The sequence below is a fragment of the Dendropsophus ebraccatus genome, chromosome 6 (genome assembly GCF_027789765.1).
Source record: "Dendropsophus ebraccatus isolate aDenEbr1 chromosome 6, aDenEbr1.pat, whole genome shotgun sequence".
Lineage (NCBI taxonomy): Eukaryota > Metazoa > Chordata > Amphibia > Anura > Hylidae > Dendropsophus > Dendropsophus ebraccatus.
The window spans coordinates 10,254,590-10,278,354 of NC_091459.1; the positions used below are offsets into that span (position 1 = coordinate 10,254,590).

Below are 23,765 nucleotides of genomic sequence, written 5' to 3' on the forward strand. Positions count from 1 at the left end.
AACTAAACCGTTTAAGGCTATGTTCACACTATGTATATTTCAGTCAGTATTGTGGTCCTCATATTGCAACCAAAACCAGGAGTGGATTAAAAACACAGAAAGGATCTGTTCACACAATGCTGAAATTGAGTGGATGGCCTCCATTTAATGGCAGTTATTTACTGTTATATGGTGGCCATCCACTCAATTTCATCATTGTGTGAAAAGATCCTTTCTGTGTTTTTAATCCACTCCTGGTTTTGGTTGCAATATGAGGACCACAATACTGACTGAAATATACGTAGTGTGAACATAGCCCCCAGATGGATCAGTAATGCTGGTTCCTGAGAAACAGCAGACCCCGTTTTTCTTTCTAATCTTAGAAATGGGAGCCTGTCACTTAAGGACCCCTGACGTACCAGTATGCCAGTGCGTCCGGCGGCGTTATGAAGTCACCGCTCTCTGCCTGTCAGCGTGCTTGGCGGGGATGATTGACAGGCAGAGAGGCCTGTTACTGAGAGTAGTGACTAGACACAGGTGGGGAGCTGCCCAGATGACTATCTGCCCGCCTCTGCCTGCCACGTGCCCGGGAAAAGAAACTTTTTTTTTCTTATATAAAGCTATAAAGCTGCTGCAGCCGCACAGGGGCTTTATATGGTGATGCAGGGAACCATATGAGCCCAATTGGGCTGATTGGTTCCCTTTTAAAGGTTTTTTTTTTTTTTTTTTTGCTAATGCATTGCTTTAATAAAGGGATATTACTTTTCTTTATTTGCAAAGCCACTTCCACTGAGAGGCAGCAGTTAGGGGCGACACAGGCCCCTCTGCTGTCTCCAGTTTGTTTTAGGAACTGCAGGGTAGTGTAAGTTGCAATTCTCTATCCCCTGCCCTGCTTAAGCGCTGCACAAAGTGCTATACAGAGTAGGGTCATGTCCCCCCCATGTACTGTATATTATTATACACAGTATCCAGTGAGGAGGCCGCCCTTCGCCATACCACAGAGAGGCAGCCTCTCTACAGAGAGTGTGTATTGCTATCACCGCTCGCTCTGCTAGAACCAGTAGCAGAATGAGCAGGGATTGTAATCACCACTTGCTGTGGACTTGCTGTGCTATGGCGACAGGCGGCAGTAAAGCAAGTTTAAAAAAAAAAAAAGAAAAAAAAAATCAAAAAGTTACAAAGTGGGTTTGCCGAGTGGAGAGGCACATAGTGCTTTAAAGTGACACTGTCCCCCCCTTTTTGCATTCTAACTTCTCTACACAGGTTTAATGGGTAAATTTAGCAGTTTTTTATACCTTATTTTATATTATACGCCATGGTGCTTGTTCAAGTAAAAAGTGATCTTTTATTAACTGCAGATTTTGCTAAGTGGGCAGGGCTTTACAGCAACAGTGCCACTTAGCCCCGTCCACAACACCACCATTGACCCCGCCCCTCCGTGAAATCATCACACATAGGCCCCGCACCCTCGACGCCCATTGGTATGGGCCAACCTAGAGGGGGAGGGGCCTAGACCTTTAGGCCAACCTGTTCCAATGGTCGACGCAGGGGTAGGGAACCTTGACTCTCCAGCTATTGCAAAACTACAACTCCCATCTGCCTGGACAGCCAAAGCTTTAGCTTTAGTTTTGCAACAGCTGGAGAGCCATGGTTCCCTACCCCTGGGCTAGTGTGCCCCAGCCATAGAGAGGATTCCGCACCTCTTGCACATACTCGCTGTCATTGTCCTTGCATTCGGATAGGGTAATATCGTTTCCTTGACTAATGTTCTTTTGGCAGAAGTACACAGGTCTGAGATGAAAAGACGCAATAGCTTATTCCTGATAGTTGTACCCAGAGCTCTATAATCTGGTTATTCTGCTGTATACATGGTAATGCCGCCTGTGTCATGTTAATGGGACATTAATGTAAAAGCATAAAACATAAGCATCGAGGGACGATTTTTTTTTTTTTTAACAGACCTAAAGGATTAGGCGGTAGATTAAACCCATCTGGTGTCTGCTTCCTCAGTGCTTATCCCTCGCTGTAGATATTAACATTGCTGTGTGACTATTTCAGTATATATGTGGATGGGGAGATGCTTGGTTGAGCATATATATCCTAGTAATCATCTTATCAGTTCTCAGAAAAGATAGTCATCCAGCATGAAGAAAGAACGGCCTTATCCATAGCAAATCTGCTTATTGGTTTTATCCTGCAAATGGCACCTATATAAAGGTTAGCCTGTTTATTAGCATCCCCTTGGCTGATATATAGTTCATCTTTTATCCAGTGAAAATCTTCCTTCAAATCAGCTTGTGTCAGAAAGTTATATAGATTTTTAATTTATTTGTATTTAAAAATATCAAGTCTTTCCATACTTATCAGCTGCTGTATGCCCTGCAGGAAATGTTGTTTTATTTTCAGTCTCCCACAGTGCTCTCTGCTGACATCTCTGGCCGAGACAGGAACTGTCCAGAGCAGGAGAGGTTTTATATGGGGATTTATAGAAAACCAAGACAAAGTTCCTGTCTCGGCCAGAGATGTCAGCAGAGAGCAGTGTGTCAGACTGCAAATAAAACAACATTTCCTGCAGGACATACAGCAGCTAATAAGTATAGGAAGACTTGAGATTTTTTAATAGAAGTAAATAACAAATCCATATAACTTTCTGACACTAGTTGATTTGAAAGAAAAAGATTTTCGCTGGACAACCCCTTTAAGGGAAAAAGGGGATGTAACATTGTAAGATTGTAATATGGAACATGGTATATTTATATATTGAAAACAGTGTTATGTATTGATAATGATGGAAATGGTGGAAAAGAGAAAATAAAATGTTAATGAAAAAAAAAATATGGTCGTATCTGTCCTTGGAAAGCTGAGATAGATGGAAAGTTTTGCTCTCTCCTTGAAGTAACTTAGTGACCCGGCGATGACTGACATAGATGCAAACACTGCACATATTTCTTATATTAAATCTTTCAGGGCGATCCATGCCGAACATTTAGTAAAGCCCAACTAATTTAGATATAATTCGCGGTAATTCCACTTTCATATCGGCGCATTAGAGTCTGTGAACTTCTGCTGCCCTTTTACACAAAAGAAATCTTCATATTGTTCTATCGTGAGCCAAAAGACCAGGGAAACAGCAGGCAGCACGTTTGTAAGGGCCGGCATACATGCGCTTTCTCCTGTAATACTCCTCTGCACCCACCCAGGCTGTTTATATAACACGGTAATTGCATCTTGCGGCTCTGGTTTCTCTCTTCGCTCCGGTGAGGTCATCAGATTCACTCAATGTAATTACCGCACAGCCATGTTATTTGTGCTCGGACATAACGCACGCCATCACCGCTTTCTGCTGAGGTCGGGAGCCTGTGGTTTGGTGAAGGAATTCTAACTATGTGAGCGGATTATAGAAAAAGGTGAATTTCAGAGCATCACACAGAAATGCATGTGGTTCTGGATTCAAATATAAGGGGACGACGTTATGCAAAAGATACCTATAAAAAACAGTTATACAATTAGCAAATAACCGCACTATACAAGGACCAAACAATATTTGAGTAACCAGATGGTATCTCCATTCCACTATTACCTCCATTTTGTTATTAAAACCACTGTACAAAAAAGATAATAATAATTTATTATCATTCTTCTTCTTCTTCTTCTTCTTCTTATTATTATTATTATTATTATTACCACTATACAAAAAAATAATTATTAAAACCACTATGCAAAAACATTAATTATTATTATTATTATTATTAATAATAATAATAATAATAATAATAATATCATTAATAATAATAATAATAATAATAATAATAATAATAATAATAATAATATCATTAATAATAATATCATTAATAATAATAATAATAATAATAATAATAATTAAAACCACTATACAAAAAAAAAATAAAAGATTACTGCCAAACTGCCAATGAATGACAATGAATAATATTACCACATAGTGTTAAAATACCAGTCCTGCACAGGTGTTGTACCAGGCACCATCATACCCATTACTGATCAGGCACTGTCAAAATTGATCATTTAAATAACGACTCACAGCTGACGTCTTCCCTGATTCTAGTTATTCAGTTTCCCTTTAAAAAAAAAAAAAAAAAAAAAGGTGGGCCTGAATTGTCACGAAGGATTATTCCACTGATGACAGCTTTTGTTCCTTAAAAATTCCCCTTTGACGGTAGGTTCCCATGTACCTTATTGCAGCAGATTTGATGGTTCGGATCCACAACAAATTAGATATAAATAACTGAACAAACCATCAAATCTGCTGCGGATCCTGTACATGTAAAGCTACCCTAAGGGTGCGTTCACACGTACAGGATCTGCAGCAGATCTGATGGTGCAAATTTAATGCTGTGTTCAGTTATTCAGATCAAATCTGCTGCGGATCCGCACCATCAAATCTGCTACGATACGGTGTGTGTGAAGCTACCCTAAGGCTATAATCACAACACAGTATTTTTGCTCAGTATTTTGCTACCAAAACCAGGAGTGGATTAAAAACACAGAAAGGCTATGCTCACACACTGTTGAAATTGAAGGGAGGGCCGCCATTTAACAACAAATAACGGACATTATTTCAAAGCAACGTCCATTGTTTTAAAATAATGGTGATTATTTGCAATTAAATGGCAGCCATCCCCTCAATTTTAACAGTGTGTGAACATAGCCTTTCTGTGTTTTCAATCCACTCCTGGTTTTGGTAGAGCAAAAATATTGAGCAAAAATACTGTGTGAAGATAGCCAAAAATGGGATTTTCTACTAATATAAGGGTGTCCAAACATTGTAACCCCCCCCATACTGTGTGCCACTATTCCCAATCCCGGATCCTCTACCAGCCTCCATAGTGTTCTCACTGCTGCTGCCGCCCTAGTAATGTGTCTCCCCTGGCTTTCTGCTCTCATTAAAGAGTCCAGCCATGACGGGCGCAGTGGTTTCTGTTTTCCCATGTCCCGTCCACCTCTTGGAGTGACACAGCTTAGTGATCCTTGAGATAACTCTCGCTTTTACCATTGTTATTATTGACAATGAAATGTGATGATTTCCGGTGATAGCGGCTGCACTAGACAACTCCCGACATTGTATGTAAGTGATAGCGACTACACCCAACATTGTATGTAAGTGATAGAGACTACACCCGACATTGTATGTAAGTGATAGCTGCAGGTATACAATACAGGCAATTGGCCCAGACCTGGTTTCCTTTATTATTAAAGGGACAGAGCTTTTAAGCCGTGCCTGGGACATATGGCAGAAGAGTAATCACTTATTAAAACCTACCCTATTCTCTGGGACTCTGTATGATAGCTTTGTATTTTGTATATTTATTTGTAGTGCATAACATTGTCCGACCTCACAGCAAGAGCAGAGGCAGATGAATGAATCTGGTACTGTATATTTTAGGACTCATTTACCATCTAGTGAGACTCAAATAGTGTCTAAAATGCATAAAAAGGCTATGCTCACACACTGTACAAACAGCTGGCGTTGCTTGATATGGACGTTGTTTGCTGTGTCAAATAACGGCTGCTGTTTGACATGTTCCTGTGGCCGATATTACCAAATCCTTTGCAGGATTTTATTTGGATTGCGGACACAATTGAGTGAACCTGCAATCCAATTAAAGGGGTTATCCAGCGGAAAACTTTTTCTTTCAAATCAACTGGTTTCAGAAAGTTATATAGATTTGTAATTTACTTCTATTTAAAAAATCTCAAGTCTTCCCTTACTTATCAGCTGCTGCCTGTCCTGCTGGAAGTAGTGTATTCTTTCCAGTCTGACACAATGCTCTCTGCTGCCACCTCTGTCCATATCAGGAACTGTACAGAGCAGCAGCCGTTGTCTCAAGGAACAGGTGAAATTGCATTGATTTCTATTCAGTGCTGCCCAGGCGGAAAAGAACGAACCCTGTTTTTATTGCAAGTAACGGCTGTTCTTTAAAAAAAAATAATCCATAGTGTGAACATAGCCTTAAATGTGGTATCTGACAAGTGCAGCAGTTTTGTTGTGAATTTTCCAGCCAGAATTGTCACATTTGGATTGTTAAATTTATCCCCAATGAATAAACAGTGACAATCAGAATAGTACACAGACTAATACTAATAACCTGGCTTTTACATGTTTCAGAAATCGCCAGCTGGACGGTATATTAGTTGTAGCCAAACAGTTCCACGACACATTGGAACCTCTGTCCGACTGGCTCAGTAACACAGAGAAGAGGCTGGCCAACTCTGAGCCCATAGGGACACAGACCCCGAAACTCCTGGAGCAGATTGCCCAGCACAAGGTAAGACCTATATTATACCAAGCTGAATATACACCTCTGCTGCCTTCTCTCGGCCATTTTTGAAGTACCACGTACCACAGTATAAGTGCCGGTGCTGACAGGTGTTTGGCTTAGTAGCAAGTACAGTTATTGCCCACAATTCACATGGAGCCATTCACATGATTTTTTTTATTCAGGCCTATAAAAGATGCCTGCTGTTTTATTTAAAGGGGTATTCCAATTAAACATAACTTTTGATATGTTGCTGCCCTTGGTGAGACTAACCATTCCTTCCGTACTTATTATTATTTAGTCTCCTTACCCCAGTTTTCAGCTGCTGCTTTCTGCTGAAGACACAAAACCTGTGTGTCTACTTCTCTCTCTCTCTCTTTCTCCCCCCTTCCTTCTGAGACTGCTGGCAGGCTTTATCTGCAACATTGTAGCTTTTGCTGGGAGGGTTATTGTGATGTTAAGTTGCTGCTGAACTCACTGTGATTAACCCTCGCAGCATTACAAAGAAGCTACAATGTTGCAAATACAGCCAGCCAGGAACTTGTTTACATCAGAGGGGGGAGGGGGAGACAGAGAGAAAAGCTTGCACGCAGGTTTTTGTGTTTTCAGGAGAGGCTGAGAACAGGGGGAAGGAGACTAGTATAATAAATATGGAAGGAATTGTTACTCTCACAATGGGCAGCAACATATCAAAAGTTATGTTTGAGTAGAATGCACCTTTGAGGCATGTACTTTACTTCACCCCTTATGAGTAGTTTGGGGGTTGTTTAGTGGGCATACCCCCTATTGTTATTAATGCTTTAGGTGCTTGTTAAAGATACATGACTGTTGTCATATAGAACGTAGGGTGGGTGACCACAAAGAAGCCGGCAGATGTCTCCTTCTGATGTTCTGTCAGTTTGTAGGGACTAGATTAATGTATTCCATCAAAGTCAAGGTCAGCCGGAGACAAGGAATCCTACATCTTCCCATGATTCATCAATCTTTTCAATTTTGATCAGAAACACGGATGTGGTTAGCAGATAAGATAACTAACAGATCAATGAGCTGTAGTTACATCCATGTGACGGTATTTGTGGACACAAGATTGATAAGAAAGCGTTGCGGCCTGTCTTACTGGTACTTCAAGAATGACTGACTCTGCTGACACTAACAGAGTTTGCTGGTTCCGCCCGCAGACTGTCTCACCTCTGCACTCTGTGTTTGATCTGACAAGTTGCATCTTTCCTCTCTCACCTTCCGATTACACTAACAATCCCCGCTCATTGCATTTTCCATTCCTCATTTGCATTCTTTCTTTTGGCCACATTTTCCCTTTGTTTTTTTTTTATATATCTATATTTTTTATTTCATTTTCATCCCCTCATTCAGGCATTACAAGAAGACATTGCAGCTCATAACACCATCTTGCACCAATCTCTGAGCATTGGCCAGTCTTTAAAAGCCTTAAGCTCCAGGGAAGAGAAGGAAACGGTTCAGGAAAAATTAGATATTTGCCAAACCCGATTCATGGAGATCCAGGAGAGGAGTAGCAGAAGGGGGGAACTCCTGCATCAGGCGCACTGCAATGCTCAGATATTTGGGGATGATGAAGTGGAGCTCATGAACTGGCTGACCGAAGTGCACGACAAGCTGAGCAGACTAGGTGTCCAAGATCACAGTACTGACGTACTCACCAGACAACACACTGAGCTGCTGGTATTTTATGTTTCTTTTTTGTTTCTTTTTGTTCCGTTTTCCCCTTCATGTATTTTCATTTTATACCATTTGTTAATCCATGAATCCACTGGGAGAAGGAAGAAGTACTGTCAGTTCTCTTGGTAGTTTCACTACCTAGATTTACCGTTTTTATACCGTCTCATTCGTTCCCTGAAGACGACTTTTAAAGTGAGGATTTCCGTCTTGGTTATTTCTGGAGTGTTAAAATTTTTTACTAGTGAAAGTCTTTAAAGATGATTTGCTGGAGTACATTGCTCTGGGATCGTCTGGAGTAAGAGGATTATTCAGAATATTATCCCATTATTGTTTTGCTGCATCTGATGCTTGACGCGGGGTTCTTTGCAACTCATGAGATTTGCGATTATAAAATAGACATAATCGTATTCATGATACTTACTGTGAACATTAAAGAATTGGTTTGGGGGGGGTCACATATACTGGAATCGCAGTGGATTTCACGCTGCAAATTAGCAGCAAAATCTGCTGCAATTCCTGGTACTGTCAGTTTGTTTGGGTTGTATTGGTTTTCTTCTCTGGCTCCCTGCATTTTGATCAGGCAATCAGGGGACAGGGTTTACATACTTGTAGCCAAGTAAAAATCCATATGAATTAAAACCTATACAAACTGACAGTTCTGGGAATCTCAGCGGCTTTCACTGCAGAACCATGTTCACACATTGTATGAACATCGGTCAAACAACGGCTGATGTCTGAGATGTTCACCCGGCCAATACTATAGTATCAGCCTGATGAACATCACTTTATTTAATTTGGAAAGCGGTCACATTTGGGTGTGTCCCAGCTCCAATTAGCCATAAAGCACAGTGTAAAGTAGGGACGTGAACTCGGGCTATTTTGTACGGCCGCCTGTTCACTTAATTGACCTGTCAATTCTTTTGTGCAGCCGCAAAGAACACCAGCCATAGCATATACAGCATGTATACACTATGGCCGTTGTTCCATACGTACTAATGAGATTCCACGCTGTCAATGAGCAGCGGCCGCTGTTGCAATCTGCAACAACAGCCATTGTTTATTGTAAAGATACCATGTGTGAACATGGCCTAAAGGGGTATTCCTGTCTGGTCAAGTAATGTCCTTTCCACAGAATAGGGCATAATCAATTTTATCTTGGCATAAACTGAGGTACAGAATAGTTGGATTATTCAAGGTTAAAGCAGTTAGCTAAGGCCCTTGGATATTATGGACTATTTTTGGCATATTTACAGGCGCATAACACTTATATGATACTTTAATAAAAAGTGTTGAGCAATTTTTGTTTTTTCGTTATTGATAACGATTTTGATTGAAAGCTTAAAAACATGTGAGCCAGAGCATGTGATTTAGCTCAGGGTTTGCAAGCTGTTTTTTAGCAATATTGTACGAACATTAGTGCGGGGTCAGGCTTTTTTTTCAAAAGAGCCGTGAATAAGGTGGCTGAGGATAACAACATGCACCTACCTCCCCCACTCCAGCGCTGGGGGTCTGAGCAGGGACCCGTGATGTATCAGTCCCGCTCAGCCACTTAGCAGCCGAGGTGGGACCCCATTATGGCCCCTGACTGGCTGAGTGGCCTGACTCGTCACAGACTGGGTCCCTGCTCAGACCAAGAAGCAGCAGGGGGACCAAGAGCCGGAGCTTAGGACAGGGGACCCCAGCGCTGGAGCCGGGGAGATAGGTGCATGTTGTTATGTTGCAGCGTTACTGACTACAAAAACACTGGCTGTACAGATTGATGGTAGAGGGTTTTTTTTATCACTTCTAAATGTCATTTATAGATCAGGTATCAGAACATTGCCAGCTCTGGTAAGGTACCATCACAATGCTATTCTTTGTATAATGAAATTATGTTACAATTTGTTATTTTATGCCAAAAAATCTGATCAAATCTGATCAATATTTTTCTGTGTTTTCTTTCGTTAGCTTCTTCAGGAAGACATTTCATTGAGAAAACAAAATGTCGATCAGGCCATTCAGAATGGTTTAGAGCTTTTGAAACATACAACTGGTAAGTGGGGTAGTTTTAACAAAATAATAATTGCTATAAAAGCATATTAATGACATTAAGAGGCTTATTTGAAGGATTAATAAAGAAAAAAAAAATGCTTGCTCATTTTACAGGCAGCAAAATACTGGAACCCTAGAACTCACTTAAACTAGTGACAGAAATGCTGAACAGATCGGTGTATTACTTACATAATTCTGTAGAGCCGTTCTCCTAATATGCAGGAGAATAGGATTCTTGCCACACCCCTCCCCCACCCTCCAACTGCTGATTGACAGTTGACTGCCTATATACAGCATGGATAGATAGCTGCCAATCATCAGCTGGTAGGCGGAGTTTTCTGCTTCTCATGAATATCCAGGACTACTGGGCTCATGCACATAATGGAGAGGACTACTTATTGTCCATGTTATTCAGGAGGACATCTTTGGATCAGCTGCACAGAACAATGCAAGTGATACATCATTCTGTTCAGCTTCTCTGTCACTAGTTTATGCTACCCTGAGATAGGACACCATAATCCTACTGAGAGAGTCTCCTTAAAGGGGTTGTGCCAGGCATAAGACTCATAGTTGGGCTGAGCTGAAGAAATAGGCCCATATTATTGTGAAGTATATCAGGCTGATTTTAGTCACTGGTTTACTGCATAGAGAGCATTTATAATCCTTTAGTGAATCATGGTAAATATGGTGTTGTGTAAAACAAGAGCTTTACCATATTAGTACACCAAGTTAGGTACTAAAACTTTTGTTTTTGTTTCCTTTTTCCCTCCTTAGGTGATGAAGTTGTTATTATTCAGGAAAAACTGGATGGAATAAAATCCAGATATTCTGACATCACAAAGCTAAATTCCGATGTTTCTAAGGTGTTAGAACAGGCCCTAAACCTGGCCACAAAGTTTCATTCAACTCACGAGGAGTTGGGTCGGTGGCTGGACAAGGTGGAAGTAGAGCTGAAGAGTTACGAAACACAGGAGCCGAAACCAGAGGAAACAAATACTGTGCAGCAAAGAAAGAAGGTAGATTGGGCCGTATTCTATCTCCAGTCCTTGTAACCAGCTCATAATAAGATAAGACAATGGACGTTCTGTTTTCTTTTTTTTTAAGGAACTGCTATTAGAATCCAGGACGAATAAAGCCTTGCTGGACTCCCTGAATGAGGTTAGCAGCTCACTGCTGGAGCTAGTGCCTTGGAGAGCAAGAGGAGGCCTCGACAAGATGGTGACAGAAGACAATGACCGCTACAGATCAGCAAGCGACACCCTAGCACAAATGGTGGACGAGATAGATGCTGCCAGATTACGATCCCAGCAGGTAGGGAAAAACTATTGATTTCTCCAAACAGGAACAAATAATGTTTCTGCCGATTCGATATGCACAGACAACAAAGAGTAGCTTGAAAAGAATTCTAATGTGCGAGATATTCCGAGGCCGGGCATAGCTAATCTTTATATTGAGAGCACCATCTGGCTTCATTGTGAGCACCCTGAAGTAGTAGGCCTTCTCAGATAAGAGAGATAACAGTCATGGTATAATACTATATAGCTTTCTACTAATCTTATATTTATAACTTCTCCATTAGAGCCGACAGAGTGTTCATTTCACAGGAATAGGATTTAGGGTGCCAGGCACCTGTTTTCTAATACATACAGTATATCCTAGGTTTAGATAAGTCCTGCAAACCACAATGCTTCAAAAAATTGTTCTTAAAAATTTCCTAAAACTTTAATAAAAACTATTGAAACTGTAAAAATTATTTGTAATTTCTAGATATAATTACTGTCACAGAAGACAGTGACATTTATTGTGTTCAGTTCACAAGGTAAGGCTATGTTCACACTACGTAAGTTCCGTGGAAATCATGGTCGTTGTTTCAACGGCCTTGATTTCCAAGGAACTTACGTAGTGCTGCAGGCTAAAGGGATCCCCGCCGGAGTGTATACACATAGTATACACTCAGGACAGGAACCCTAGTGGTGCCGTAGAAAACTGACCCATCAGTTTTCTGCGGCCACTATTCAGTGAATAGCGGCCGCAGAAAACCCTGTCAGTGCACACTATGAAGCCAACAGCTCCGGCCACCTGCTCCATAGTGTGCTGTGGAGAGTTCTGATGCGGGAGCGCACATATGCACCCGCATCAGAACTAAGCAGCGCTAAACATCATCCCTCCGATACTGAAGTACCAGCCGGATGATCTTTTCAGAGACCAACCGTTCCGAGAACCGGCCGGGTCATGGAATGGCCGGTCTCATTCATAGTGTGAACATAGCCTAAAGTGGTATTCTGGAAAAATAATTTTTCAAATCAAGTGGTGTCAAAAAGTTAATTACTTCGATTTAAAAAGCTTAAGTTTTCTAGTACTTATTAGCTGCTGTATGCTCTGCAGGAAGTGACCTGCAGTTTGACTCTGTGCAGTAACTGTCCAATGCACGGTGTCAGACTGGAAAGAATACACCACTTCCTGCAGGACATACAGCAGCTGATAAGTGCTGGAAGATATTACATTTTTAAATATAAGTAATTTACAAATCTCTATAAATTTCTGACAAGGAGCTGTGTATTATTTAGCATTCATGTTGCCCCACTCCTTCCACCCTCCAGCTGCTGATTGACAGCTGTCTTCCTATGCATAGTATATATTCAGTATAGACAGGCAGCCGTAAATCAGCAGCCAGTAGGCAGAGGGAACTGGTGCTAATGAATATTGAGGACTACTGAGCACACACACGTGTAATGGAGAGGACTAGTGTGCAGTGCTCAGAGTCCTTGTTATTCAAGAGGATCAGCTGCACAGAAAGATGGAAGTGAGACATCATTCTGTTCAGCACCTCTGTCACTAGTTTACGCTACCCTGAGATAGGCAGCCCTTAGTTTGCCCTTAAATATGCTGTGCTTAGCATCTTCAAAACACATCACTGCCTAACACACAGCAGTTCCACAGGAATCCCCTCCCCAATTTTCTGAGTGCTTTGCTTTTAAACATCTGGCAATACGACAACACTGTTCTTGTAATAAAAATGTGTTATTACTTTACAGCCTTTGCAGCATTATGTCATGTAATCACATTTCTATGGTTTCAGTTTGAGCAGGCTGTGGGCACGGAAGATACATGGATTGCGGATACTAAAAATAAAATCATGGCTCTCGGTCACATTAGGCTTGAGCAAGACCAGACCATGGCACAGCTACAAGTTCAAAAGGTAATGAAATGCGCTTAAGATTTCGGGAGACTAGCTGAAAAACGAATGTTAAATAATTTAACAGGAACTGATAAATATTTGTCTTCCTACAGGGTTTTACCATGGAGATTTTAAGGCACAAGGATACAATAGATGAACTAGTCAAGTCAGGACATGAAATACTGAGCTCTTTTAGTGAGGACGAGAAACAAACTGTGCAGGTATGTTCAGTTCTAAACAAGTGACGGCACACAATAGATCAGTGTTTCTTAACCTTTTCCATTTCAAGACACCCCTACCAATTTTTTTCTGTGAAAGAAGCAATGCACAATACCTTAATAACTCTATTAGCTATGTAGATTACAGTGCTGCTATATCCAGTGACTCACAGGGGACCTCTTCTCAGATCGGAGTTATTCACTTTCCCATTTCCTCTGCACCTGGCAAAATTACAGCTCATCTCTGCAGAACCTGTCCGACAAACATCTCAAGTTCTGTACCTTTCCAGCATCCTCCTTCCCTTGAATAATTCTATGTGTGGTGTCAAGAATAGTAAAGTAAGTAGGTAGGCATGTGAGTTGGTGGGGAGGAGTAAGTTAGTTGGAGAGGAGTAGGTAGGTCCCCTATTAGGTAGTTTTCCCCATCTGTAATTAGTTTTTCCCCCTGCAGATAGGACCCCTCTGAAAGTAGAAGCTAACTAAATCCCCTATAAAGGCAGGACCCCCTGTGAAGGTAGTTTTTCTTCTCCCTTGTAGGTAGGACCCACACTTTATGGTAGTTTTTCCCTTGTAGACAGGACCTCTCTGATTATAGTTTACCCCTGTAGACCCCACATAGGTATTTTTCCCTGTTGTAGATAGGGAGAACCCCCTGTAGGTGTTTTTTTTCCACTGTAGGTAGGACCCCCTGTAGGTGGTTTTCCTGCTGTAGGTAGAACCCCCTGTAGGTGTTTTTTCTGCTGTAGGTAGGACCCCATGTAGGTAATTTTTCTGCTGTAGATAGGACCCCCTGTATGTGTTTTTTTCCGCTGTAGCTAGTACCCCTGTAGGTGGTTTTCCCCCAGCTGTAGATAGGACCCCCTGTAGGTTGTTTTTCCGCTGTAGCTAGTACCCCTGTAGGTGGTTTTCCTGCTGTAGATAGGACCCCCTGTAGGTTGTTTTCCTGCTGTAGATAGGACACCCTGTAGGTGGTTTTCCTGCTGTAGATAGGACCCCCTGTAGATGGTTTTCCTGCTCTTAGATAGGACCCCCTGTAGGTGGTTTTCCTGCTGTAGATAGGACCCCCTGTAGGTGGTTTTCCTGCTGTAGATAGGACCCCCTGTAGGTGGTTTTCCTGCTGTAGATAGGACCCCCTGTAGATGGTTTTCCTGCTCTAGGTAGGACCCCCTGTAGGGGGTTTTCCTGCTCTTAGATAGGACCCCCTGTAGATGGTTTTCCTACTCTAGGTAGGACCTCCTGTAGGTGGTTTTCCCCCAGCTGTAGATAGGACCCCCTAAAAGTAGTTTCCTGTAGGTAGGACCTCACTGAGGGGACCTTGCCCTCATGCACATTTTAGTCTATTTTGGCCACTCCATTACTTCAGGCCGGCCATACATGATCAGTAACACTGGGAAAAAGATCATTCTTAGATGAAATATCCTTCTAACTCTTTCATCTTACTGTCGGACAAAAAATGTAAACATGGCCGACTCTTTGCAGACAATGACAGTCTCTCATGAGAAGTCTAAAGCGATGGTTTATTGTTAGATTTCACTCACTAAACAATGGTTTTGGTTTAACATGTCCATTTTCATCAGCTTTGATCTAATCTACGGGCACATTATTACTCCTATGACGGTCTCTATGTCTCTCATCGGGATCAGGGTCTGGGATGTACATACACTTGGCTCTTACTCAGAGTTCACGCTACCACCCTTGGCTTATTTTACTCCCCTTCTTTTCTTTGCTCTCTCCTTTTAGGGTAGTCGCACATATATCTGACAGTCCGGCTCCCCCCTGTTTTAATCAGAAGCTGATGACAACCGTGAGCAAGAATGCATCAGTTGTCATCAGGCTTTCTTTACTTTTTTTTCCGTAAGTCATGAGATGGTTTACATGACGGATGAGGGAACACTGCAAGGTGCACTCCCCTGTTTAGTGATCCGGCATCCAGATTGAAGCATAGGATATTATGTGCTGTGCCATTCAAGTGAATGGCATCAGTTCAAATGTCAGTTTCTTTTCGACTCTTTGCTTTGCTTCTTGTACTCCTTTGCTTTACTCCTTTTTATATTATCCTTTTGTTCTCCACAACTAGATATTAGGACACATTTCCTAGGGTTAGCCAGTTTGCCTTTGCCTGAAAGGATATGTGTGCACTCCGGAGTCCGGGCAGATGACCCACCACGGATTCCACCGCTCACCCCCGCAGATGTCTCCACCGGTGCCATAGACTCCATTCTATATGCACAGGCGGATTCCGCCGTCTGCCTGAAGAATGACCAGGTTCCGGTCTCCAAACTGTACTGCTGCTTGTCTCCTCTTTCAGCTCACTCATCCCCCGACCCTTCCCCCTCTATAGGTTATAATAGACTCAGCAAACCCGTCTTCACTCTGCTTCTCTGTAATGAAGACAACTTGATAATGAGCAGATAAGAAGTGAGGTGTCGGGGAAGGGGTAGGAAAACAGCTTTTTGAGCACAGAAAGAGGCTCTTTTGTGAGGAGACCATCATTTGTACCATTTATGTTGTACATATGGGCTCAAAATTAACATTTAAAGGGAACCTCTAACCAGAGACGCGGGCGCAGAGCCACCCCCCGGTGCAGCCCTGGATACTTACCCTTTCCTGCAAGTCCCGCTCCTGGAACCGGTCCTGGGACGAAGATATGTCCGTGCGCGTGCGCTGCAGAGATAAGTCCGACGCCCATAGAGAATGACGGCTCCATTCATTCTCTATGGGCATCAGACTCATCTCTGCGGATTAGCATAAAGCGCGCGCTCAGCTTCAGGTGCCGATATCTCCGTCCCAGTACCAGGAGCGGGACTTGCAGGAAAGGGTGAAAATCCGGGGCTGCATCGGGGGGTTGGACAGGATTAGGATTGGGAACATTTATCCAGGATTAAAAAAAGAGCAGTTACTTACTTTCACAAAACAGCACCGCCCCTGTCCTCAGGTTGTGTATGGTATTACAACTTAGCGTCACTTCAGTGGAACTGTTCTGTAAAACCCCCCACACACAAACTGAGGACAGGAGAGGTAGTGTTTCTGGAAAAAGGGGCCATGTTTTTCTAAGCCTAGTCAAGCCCTTTAAGTAAAGGGATATTTGACTTCTGGCTTTCCTTCAGTATGAGCTTATCTGAGTGAGGTACATAGCATGAATCCTGGATCGCCTTGGATATATCATATCTGGAACGAGCCAAAAAGCTATCGCACAAAGGCTTCTGTCCAACCCCATCATTCCACTAGTGGGGGTGCGCCTACGAGGTTTTGACTCTCTGTCAGTGCTGATTATCCGATGAAGTGATATGCCCAGATGTTATGTTGTTTTATGGCAAACCAGGTTTTATATTTTAAGCCTCATAAAACTTACAGACATTATAATAAGATGCATGTGAAGGATTGTGCCAGTGTACTGTGTACTCATATGCAGTTACTGCAGCTTATAGGAATGAAAGGTAGATGCTTGAAGGAAACGTCCAGCAGATGTGGTTGGCAAATTCACAATAAGTGACTGAGATAAACATATATCTGAGACAAAACTAAAAAGAATATGATATAAGATGACTCACATGGTCTTTCTCTGCCAACTGTCTTCTAATGTTGTTTATTTATTTGGACAGCAGAAAAGTTAATAATTGCTGGGGGCATAAAAAAAAATGAAAGAGGCATACTTACCTGGGGTCCCCATAGCTCCCACTGTGATGTCTTGCAGTCCCACACTAGTCATTCTTCTTCCTATTGAGAGACAGACTTGGCAATGAGGACTCACTCAGCCATTCACTTTCTTGAGGCAGTTATGCAAAAATACTGCAGAGACACCATCACGTGTTTCTCATTGTCAGTGAGCAAGCCAGACCTTCCTCCGAGAAGGAACATCCAAGCCAAGGAAGGTCTCAAGTCAAGGTAACCACCCAAGCAAGGTATCCATCCACAGACAGCTGTTTTGGGATGTTTTCCCCTCATCAGTGTGGAGTAGGATCCTGGCTAGTGGGAGCAATGCTAGTTAGTGCATTCAAAAGAAAGATGGATGACCTCAGAGATATTAACTAAAACACCGCAGAGACACCATTACGTGTTTCTCAACATTAGTGAATCTAGCAACATTGACCCCTGTGGGCAATGTTCCTGGATTCACTGCCACTGAGAAACACGTGATGTTGTCTCCAAGGAAGGTCTCCAGTCAAGAAAACCACCCAAGCAAGGTATCTATCCACAGACAGCTGTTTCGGGATGTTTTCCCCTCATCAGTGTGGAGTAGGATCCTGGCTAGTGGGAGTAATGCCTAGTAAATGCATTCAAAAGAATGATGGTTGACCTTAGGGAGATCAACCCAAACACCGCAGAGACACCATCACGTGTATCTTAACGTCATTGAATCTTGCAAAAAGGACCCCTGGGGGCAATGTTCCTGGATTCACTGCCACTGAGAAACACGTGATGGTGTCTCTGTGGTGTTTGGGTTGATTTTCCTGAGGTCAACCATCATTCTTTTTACAGTCTGGGGCAGGACACCCCCACTGATCCGATGATTGAAGTGCTCCAGTGAGCGCTCTAGCCTTGTCATTGTATGTCAGACACAGCTGTGTATATTTTGTAGCCGGCACGCCTGGTGTTGCAGCCCAGCCCCAGTCTTACTTTCCTCCTCCGCACCGGCTCCGCACTTGTAGTCGGGGTAAAGTCTGCTCCGGAGCACCGTTAGGAGCACTGCTGCGTCATCCAGCCTGCCCCTTCTAATGATAATCAATGGAGGGGAAGGGCTGGATGACGTGGCAATGTTCCTAAGGGTGCTCTGGAGCAAAGTTTACCCTGACTAACAGAACTGGACTGGCAGAGAGGTGGAAGGTTACACACTTACCTTCCTCCTCAGTGTCCCGGGTGCTATAGGGGGCTTCAGCAGAGTAGATTCATCTAACCTGCAGTCTCCAATAAAACTGTACAGACCAGCTAATTTACCTTAATGAGCATAACTGCATTGCATAGTCCTATATCTACCTGCTATACCTTTTGTAGAAGAATGTGCCGGTATAACTACTATGTTATGTCTCTATTCATTTCTAAGAACAAGCTGGCAAACCTGGTGGAGAGTTACGACGACGTCTGTCACCTGAACGCTGAGAGGAACCTTCAGCTGGAGCGAGCCGTGTCATTGGTCAACCAGTTCTGGGAAACGTACGAAGAACTGTGGCCGTGGTTGACCGAGACCGAGAAAGTAATATCAGAACTGCCACCTCCTGCTTTAGATTATGACACACTAAGAGAACAGCAAGAAGATATCCGGGTAAGAACTGCTTCCAGAGAGTCCTTCTTTTATTTATTTATTTTTTTTTTTTAGTGTAGATTATTTTTCCAATTCAATTAAAATGTTTTTTATATCTATTTATTTATTTATCTATTTTGTATAATACTTTGTTGCTCTCTTTACCTCCCCACATTCTCTTTATTGCAGTAGGGGGATACTTTACTTTCAACTCAATGGAATCTAAACAATGACATCACCAGCGGCTCCAGATAATTCTGCCCTCCCACCTAGTCTGTGTGTACTGTCTACACTTTTGTGGTACAATAGACTCCTTTTTACTGAATTCTGTAAAATTACATGATGTTTATTTATTATTTGACGTTTTTCTAACCTGCTCATTTAAAATTACTCTGTACCGAAAATCTGCCCCCCCCCCCCCCCCCCAAATACCGCTTGTACCGTCAGATAGCAGCTTTTAATTCAATATCTGTCCCGCCCGGCAGGTGATGCAGTTATTGTCCTAAAAAAACAACTTTTAAACTTGCAGCTCTGTGTCGAATTGGCATGGCCTAGAGTGTCTGTGCCCTAGGCTTGCACCGTGTCGAGGTGCCTTCCCAAAGAAGGCCTGCTGTTGTTGGCTGTCTCCTAATTAAGTTGGAGAATGGGTCCGGATCCCCTCTCCCACACCATGCACTTAGAATGAAGACACAGACAACGTATCTTGCAAACAAGTCTGGTGTAAATGGGCCCAGTTTTATTATGGCGATCACATTTTATAGACAGATAAAATATAGGGTGGTAACAAATGCTAATAAGGCCTAGATGAGGCGGTGCTAGTGATTTAGATATTCAGTCATGCGCAATAGCATCTATATTAGTCTCCATTATTATTATTCAAAAAGGTTAGAACAACACATTCTGTGCAGTGATACTTTCACATTATTCCCACTGTAACAGACAGGCAACTTTCCTCTGAGAACGGCCTTGGACGCTGATAAACATGTCTCTGAGGGAAATAGTTCTTGAGACAAAACATTCTTAGGTAAGCAATGTTCCAACTATCTCTGAGAACCCACCTTTGTTTATACAGAAAAAACCAATGGATATGAATGTAAAATGCAAAGTCATACAATATATACGTCATCAACTTCAAAAACCTAATAACTACGGATATATTTTGACAGATAAATTGTTTACATAAGGATGTTGATACATACATAAGGATGCTAAAAAACATTTGTTATCTGCTTATGAGAATTATAGAATAACATTTATCATCTGCTGGGAACAGGTTCAGTCACATAGGAGAGTTCCATAATCTCGAGACCAGCTGTATATCCTTGAACAAGTTCAGTGTAAGTTCCATGAGAAAGTCTTATTGTTTCTTTCAAACTTTGGATGGAAAAGGATTTATTTTTCTTTCAAACTTTGGATGGATTAACTCATTCCTCTCAGTGTCCCCCCTTTTTGGCGATGATGAAGAAATCTGGGTCCTGGACAGGATTAAATCCCAGTATGTACCCTAAACACTCTCTAACCGCGGGTTGTCAGGGTGCGGATGCTTCTGGGTCCAACACCATCACCTAGAGCCACATGGGCATATCCTCCTCCAAGAGATTTCCTCATCATAACGCCAATCTAGAAGGAAAAGAAACAAACATCATTACTTATAGAGTATAAGATTTAGTCTTTGTAACTTGCTGACAACAACAGCATAATCCTTTGATTACACAATAGACCAATAAAAGAAACATCATGATCTGAAAAACTGTTTGTAGTATTCCCATGAACCATCCTCCCATACCATTGAACCAGTTTGCAGGATTTAAGCTAGCTAATGCCCCTGACCACCATTTATCCTGGTCTGCCAAAATCATCTCATCATGTTTTTTCCTTAGTTGTGCAATTTTATCCAGTCCTGCTGTGATTTGCACTATTCCCTGATCATTTACATAATGACAACATGTAGGGCCAACTACCTGACACATCCCCCCTTGAGCAGCAGTCAGAAAATCAAGCACCACAGTGTGCTGGTTAGTAACTACCATAAGTTGCCTCTGCACTGCTACTGAGGTGTTGAGTATATCCAGTATGTCAAATATCTGATCATCTAAATAGTCTGTGGCTTCAACTAATTTGTCCCAAGTTTGCATCACCATAAGATACAGAAATAAAGTACTAAAAAATTTGTTGAAAGTTATAGATGGCGGAACAAACTTACAGCAGATGAGGTAGGTAGGTCTGCAATAACCGAAAGAAAATACTAAACAATGGGTGAGTCTGTACAGTATACATAAATATACAGCTTAGTTACAACAAAACAAATAAAAGCTTATTATCAATACCCAAAATAACATATATATATGACAAATACCTCTCCGGATTTTATCAAAATAACCAAACCTTATTGTCTTATCACTGTATATAACAGACGTGACTCTATAACAAGGACTTTACCACTTCGGCATCATGTGGGTATTGGAAAGTCACAACAACTAACTTTAAAGAGTTTCTGAAAAAGGAAAGTTTAGATGTGAGCAAATCTTATCTCATGGCAAAATTAAAATAAAAAGTTGATTGACACATAAACTAAAAACAGCACAACAGGTAAATGCAATAAAATCTCCACAATGTGACCTACTATGTAACCACTAGATTCACTTATAATAACTAGATAGTGAATTCACAATCTTCAGTACGGGATTCTCAAAATTTCCACTTCTTTTTAGTCTTTTTACTTCATTTTGTACCTAGAAAAGATCTTTATGATTAGATCACACAGGACTAATGACTGGTCACATGGTCCCATCTCTTACTGTACATAATCATATAGTATAATACATAGACCAATAATATGAAGTAACTGGGCGCTTATTACCGATATAATATTTGGATCCTACTGAATTGTCTCTTGTCTGACTGAGATCATCACATATTACACATAAAATAACCACCATAGAAATAAAAGCAAAGTGTAAACGATACATCACCTAAGGTTTCAAAGCCTTTTTATGAGAATAATATATCATATGATCCTTTTTGTAATAGTAGCATTGGTATGGATCCTTTATCCTTAAACCCATCTTTTGACTGACAGGCCTCTTTACAGACACTTGGACTCTTGGCCTCAGTTACATCGCTTCTTTTAAGGCCACTAGTATCACCTCAGACATTGGCTTTGTTGTCTCCCATAGCTTTGGCTGACCTGTAAAGAAGACACCAATACAGACAAGGACATACCTATATGGACCACCTGTAAGGACATACCTATATAGACCACCTGTGGCAGGTAGATGACGTCCACTTACATTCCCTGAAACAGGCAGGAAGATGACAGACTATGCAGACAGGCACTTTACGGTGTTACTTACAGTAGGTTATGGCAGGTGTAGATAATACAGCCGTACACAACCCTCTCTGCTATATTTGTTGTCCCCTGGGCCGCCCAATGTGAGGATACTACACCACATTACACATGGCTTCCTTCTGCTGGTTTTGTCAGACAACTTACAGTGGGATACAAGGCTGTCGGCAAATAGTTATTGGATGCCATCTTTACCCTGTACCTCTTCTCCATCCGCTGGTCTCACAGCTTGTTGCTGATTGTCTCTGGAAAAGACTTAAAAACAAACAGATCCACCTCTCCTCCTCCACCTGTACACTATGTACGGTTACCTCAGGAAGAGACTGGAAACATCTCCCCATTCCCTTGTACGCTTTGTACGCTGTTACCTTGGGAAGAGCACAGAAACCACCGCATCACCAGCTTCATCCATCACCCTTTTTGGCATCAGGGTTTGTCTGCGTGAACGTTGCGTCAGCCGCTCTATGGCAGCTTTTCTTCACATTACACAGTTTTTGTTTTTTTTTCTTTTTTTTTCAAGTGTTTTTGGTAAGCCCAGGGACCAAACAAATCTCTAATTTGCCAATTAACCCATAATGGTGGGCTTCATATAGACATCTGCACAGTTACCTTCAACCATCCTACATGTCTCAGTGATTGTCCTCACCTCCAGCTTATGGCAGGAGCGGTTTCTGCAGTGGAACGTCACTCTGCATGGCGGTCACCATACATCCTTGCGTCTTGTGTCATCCATCTTTGAAAAGTCTGAGATAATCTACAATGAAAACTTTTAAACTTTCATTAATATTTGAGCTTTCAATTACATTTTCATCTTTCACAATTTAAAATATCAAAATTGGCTACTCCATCAAAATGGGCTGCTATATATATTGGGGGGCATAAGGAGTGCAGACTGGAGCCATGGATATGGGTTTGGCTTTACTAGGGATAAAACAATACATATATATTACAGTAGTAAGTTACTACTCCTTAGAAATATCATACGTTGGGGACACACACTTAAAGAAAATCTGCTTACAATATATATATTGGGATATATATATATACCTACAACATACTTTTTCTCTCTGACTCCTCCTACTGACACTTCCGTATAACAATCTTATACACTAATAGGTCTACTAGACCTGGCTCCTTCAAACAGTCTCATTGCTTTTCCTTCCTACAAACCTTTGTCTAACTTTCCTCACCATCAGGTAATAATATTCATTAATAAATGTGCAAAACAGTTGTTAGACTCTATCGGAGAGTCCTGTGCCCGCCCCCTCAGTGACACTAAGCAGTATGGGCGGAGGACAGAAATGCCAGGAGTTAAAATGGCCACCGGACTAGATAACCGGATATAGGGGTGTTGGCTTAGGGCATGGTTTTGAGACGTCACAATTATAATACAGACGTGGATGATATGTGGGAGTGGTCGGCTTTCCGTCGCCATCTTTGAGGGCTGATTACAGAAAAGTGGCGTAGCTAAATAAGCAAATGTTCCACGGACGGGACAACAGAAAATGATCAACATTTTGTAACAAGTCACATACTACTAAAGGGGAACACCAGCTTTGCAAGACTGGCTGAAATACAACCGTATATAATGTAGGAGCGTACATTACATTACACTAACAGCTCTGATTCTTTTTTTCCCTAATGCTGCTTGCATGTGATCTGCAGCCCTCAGAGCTGGTTGATGGCCTTGTACAAAACATAACAAATAACACACATTATGTACTTTGTATGCTGCTTCACTACGCAGCATTAATTAACCTCTTTTCAGCTCTCTCAGTACTGTATC

At 41.9% G+C, this 23,765-nt stretch overlaps 1 protein-coding gene across 18 annotated transcripts in view; it reads left to right on the forward strand.

The window, feature by feature from the left end:
- DST (dystonin) overlaps nucleotides 1-23,765 on the forward strand; it is a 398,894-nt gene that overhangs the window by 324,860 nt on the left and 50,269 nt on the right. For all 18 annotated transcript variants that reach the window (XM_069974481.1, XM_069974486.1, XM_069974484.1 and 15 more), the window contains 8 exons: nucleotides 6,122-6,281; nucleotides 7,644-7,970; nucleotides 9,915-9,999; nucleotides 10,773-11,014; nucleotides 11,103-11,309; nucleotides 13,078-13,197; nucleotides 13,290-13,397; nucleotides 18,436-18,654. In XM_069974481.1, the coding sequence (XP_069830582.1) occupies nucleotides 6,122-6,281; nucleotides 7,644-7,970; nucleotides 9,915-9,999; nucleotides 10,773-11,014; nucleotides 11,103-11,309; nucleotides 13,078-13,197; nucleotides 13,290-13,397; nucleotides 18,436-18,654 (1,468 nt within the window). The remainder of the gene's footprint in view (nucleotides 1-6,121; nucleotides 6,282-7,643; nucleotides 7,971-9,914; nucleotides 10,000-10,772; nucleotides 11,015-11,102; nucleotides 11,310-13,077; nucleotides 13,198-13,289; nucleotides 13,398-18,435; nucleotides 18,655-23,765) is intronic.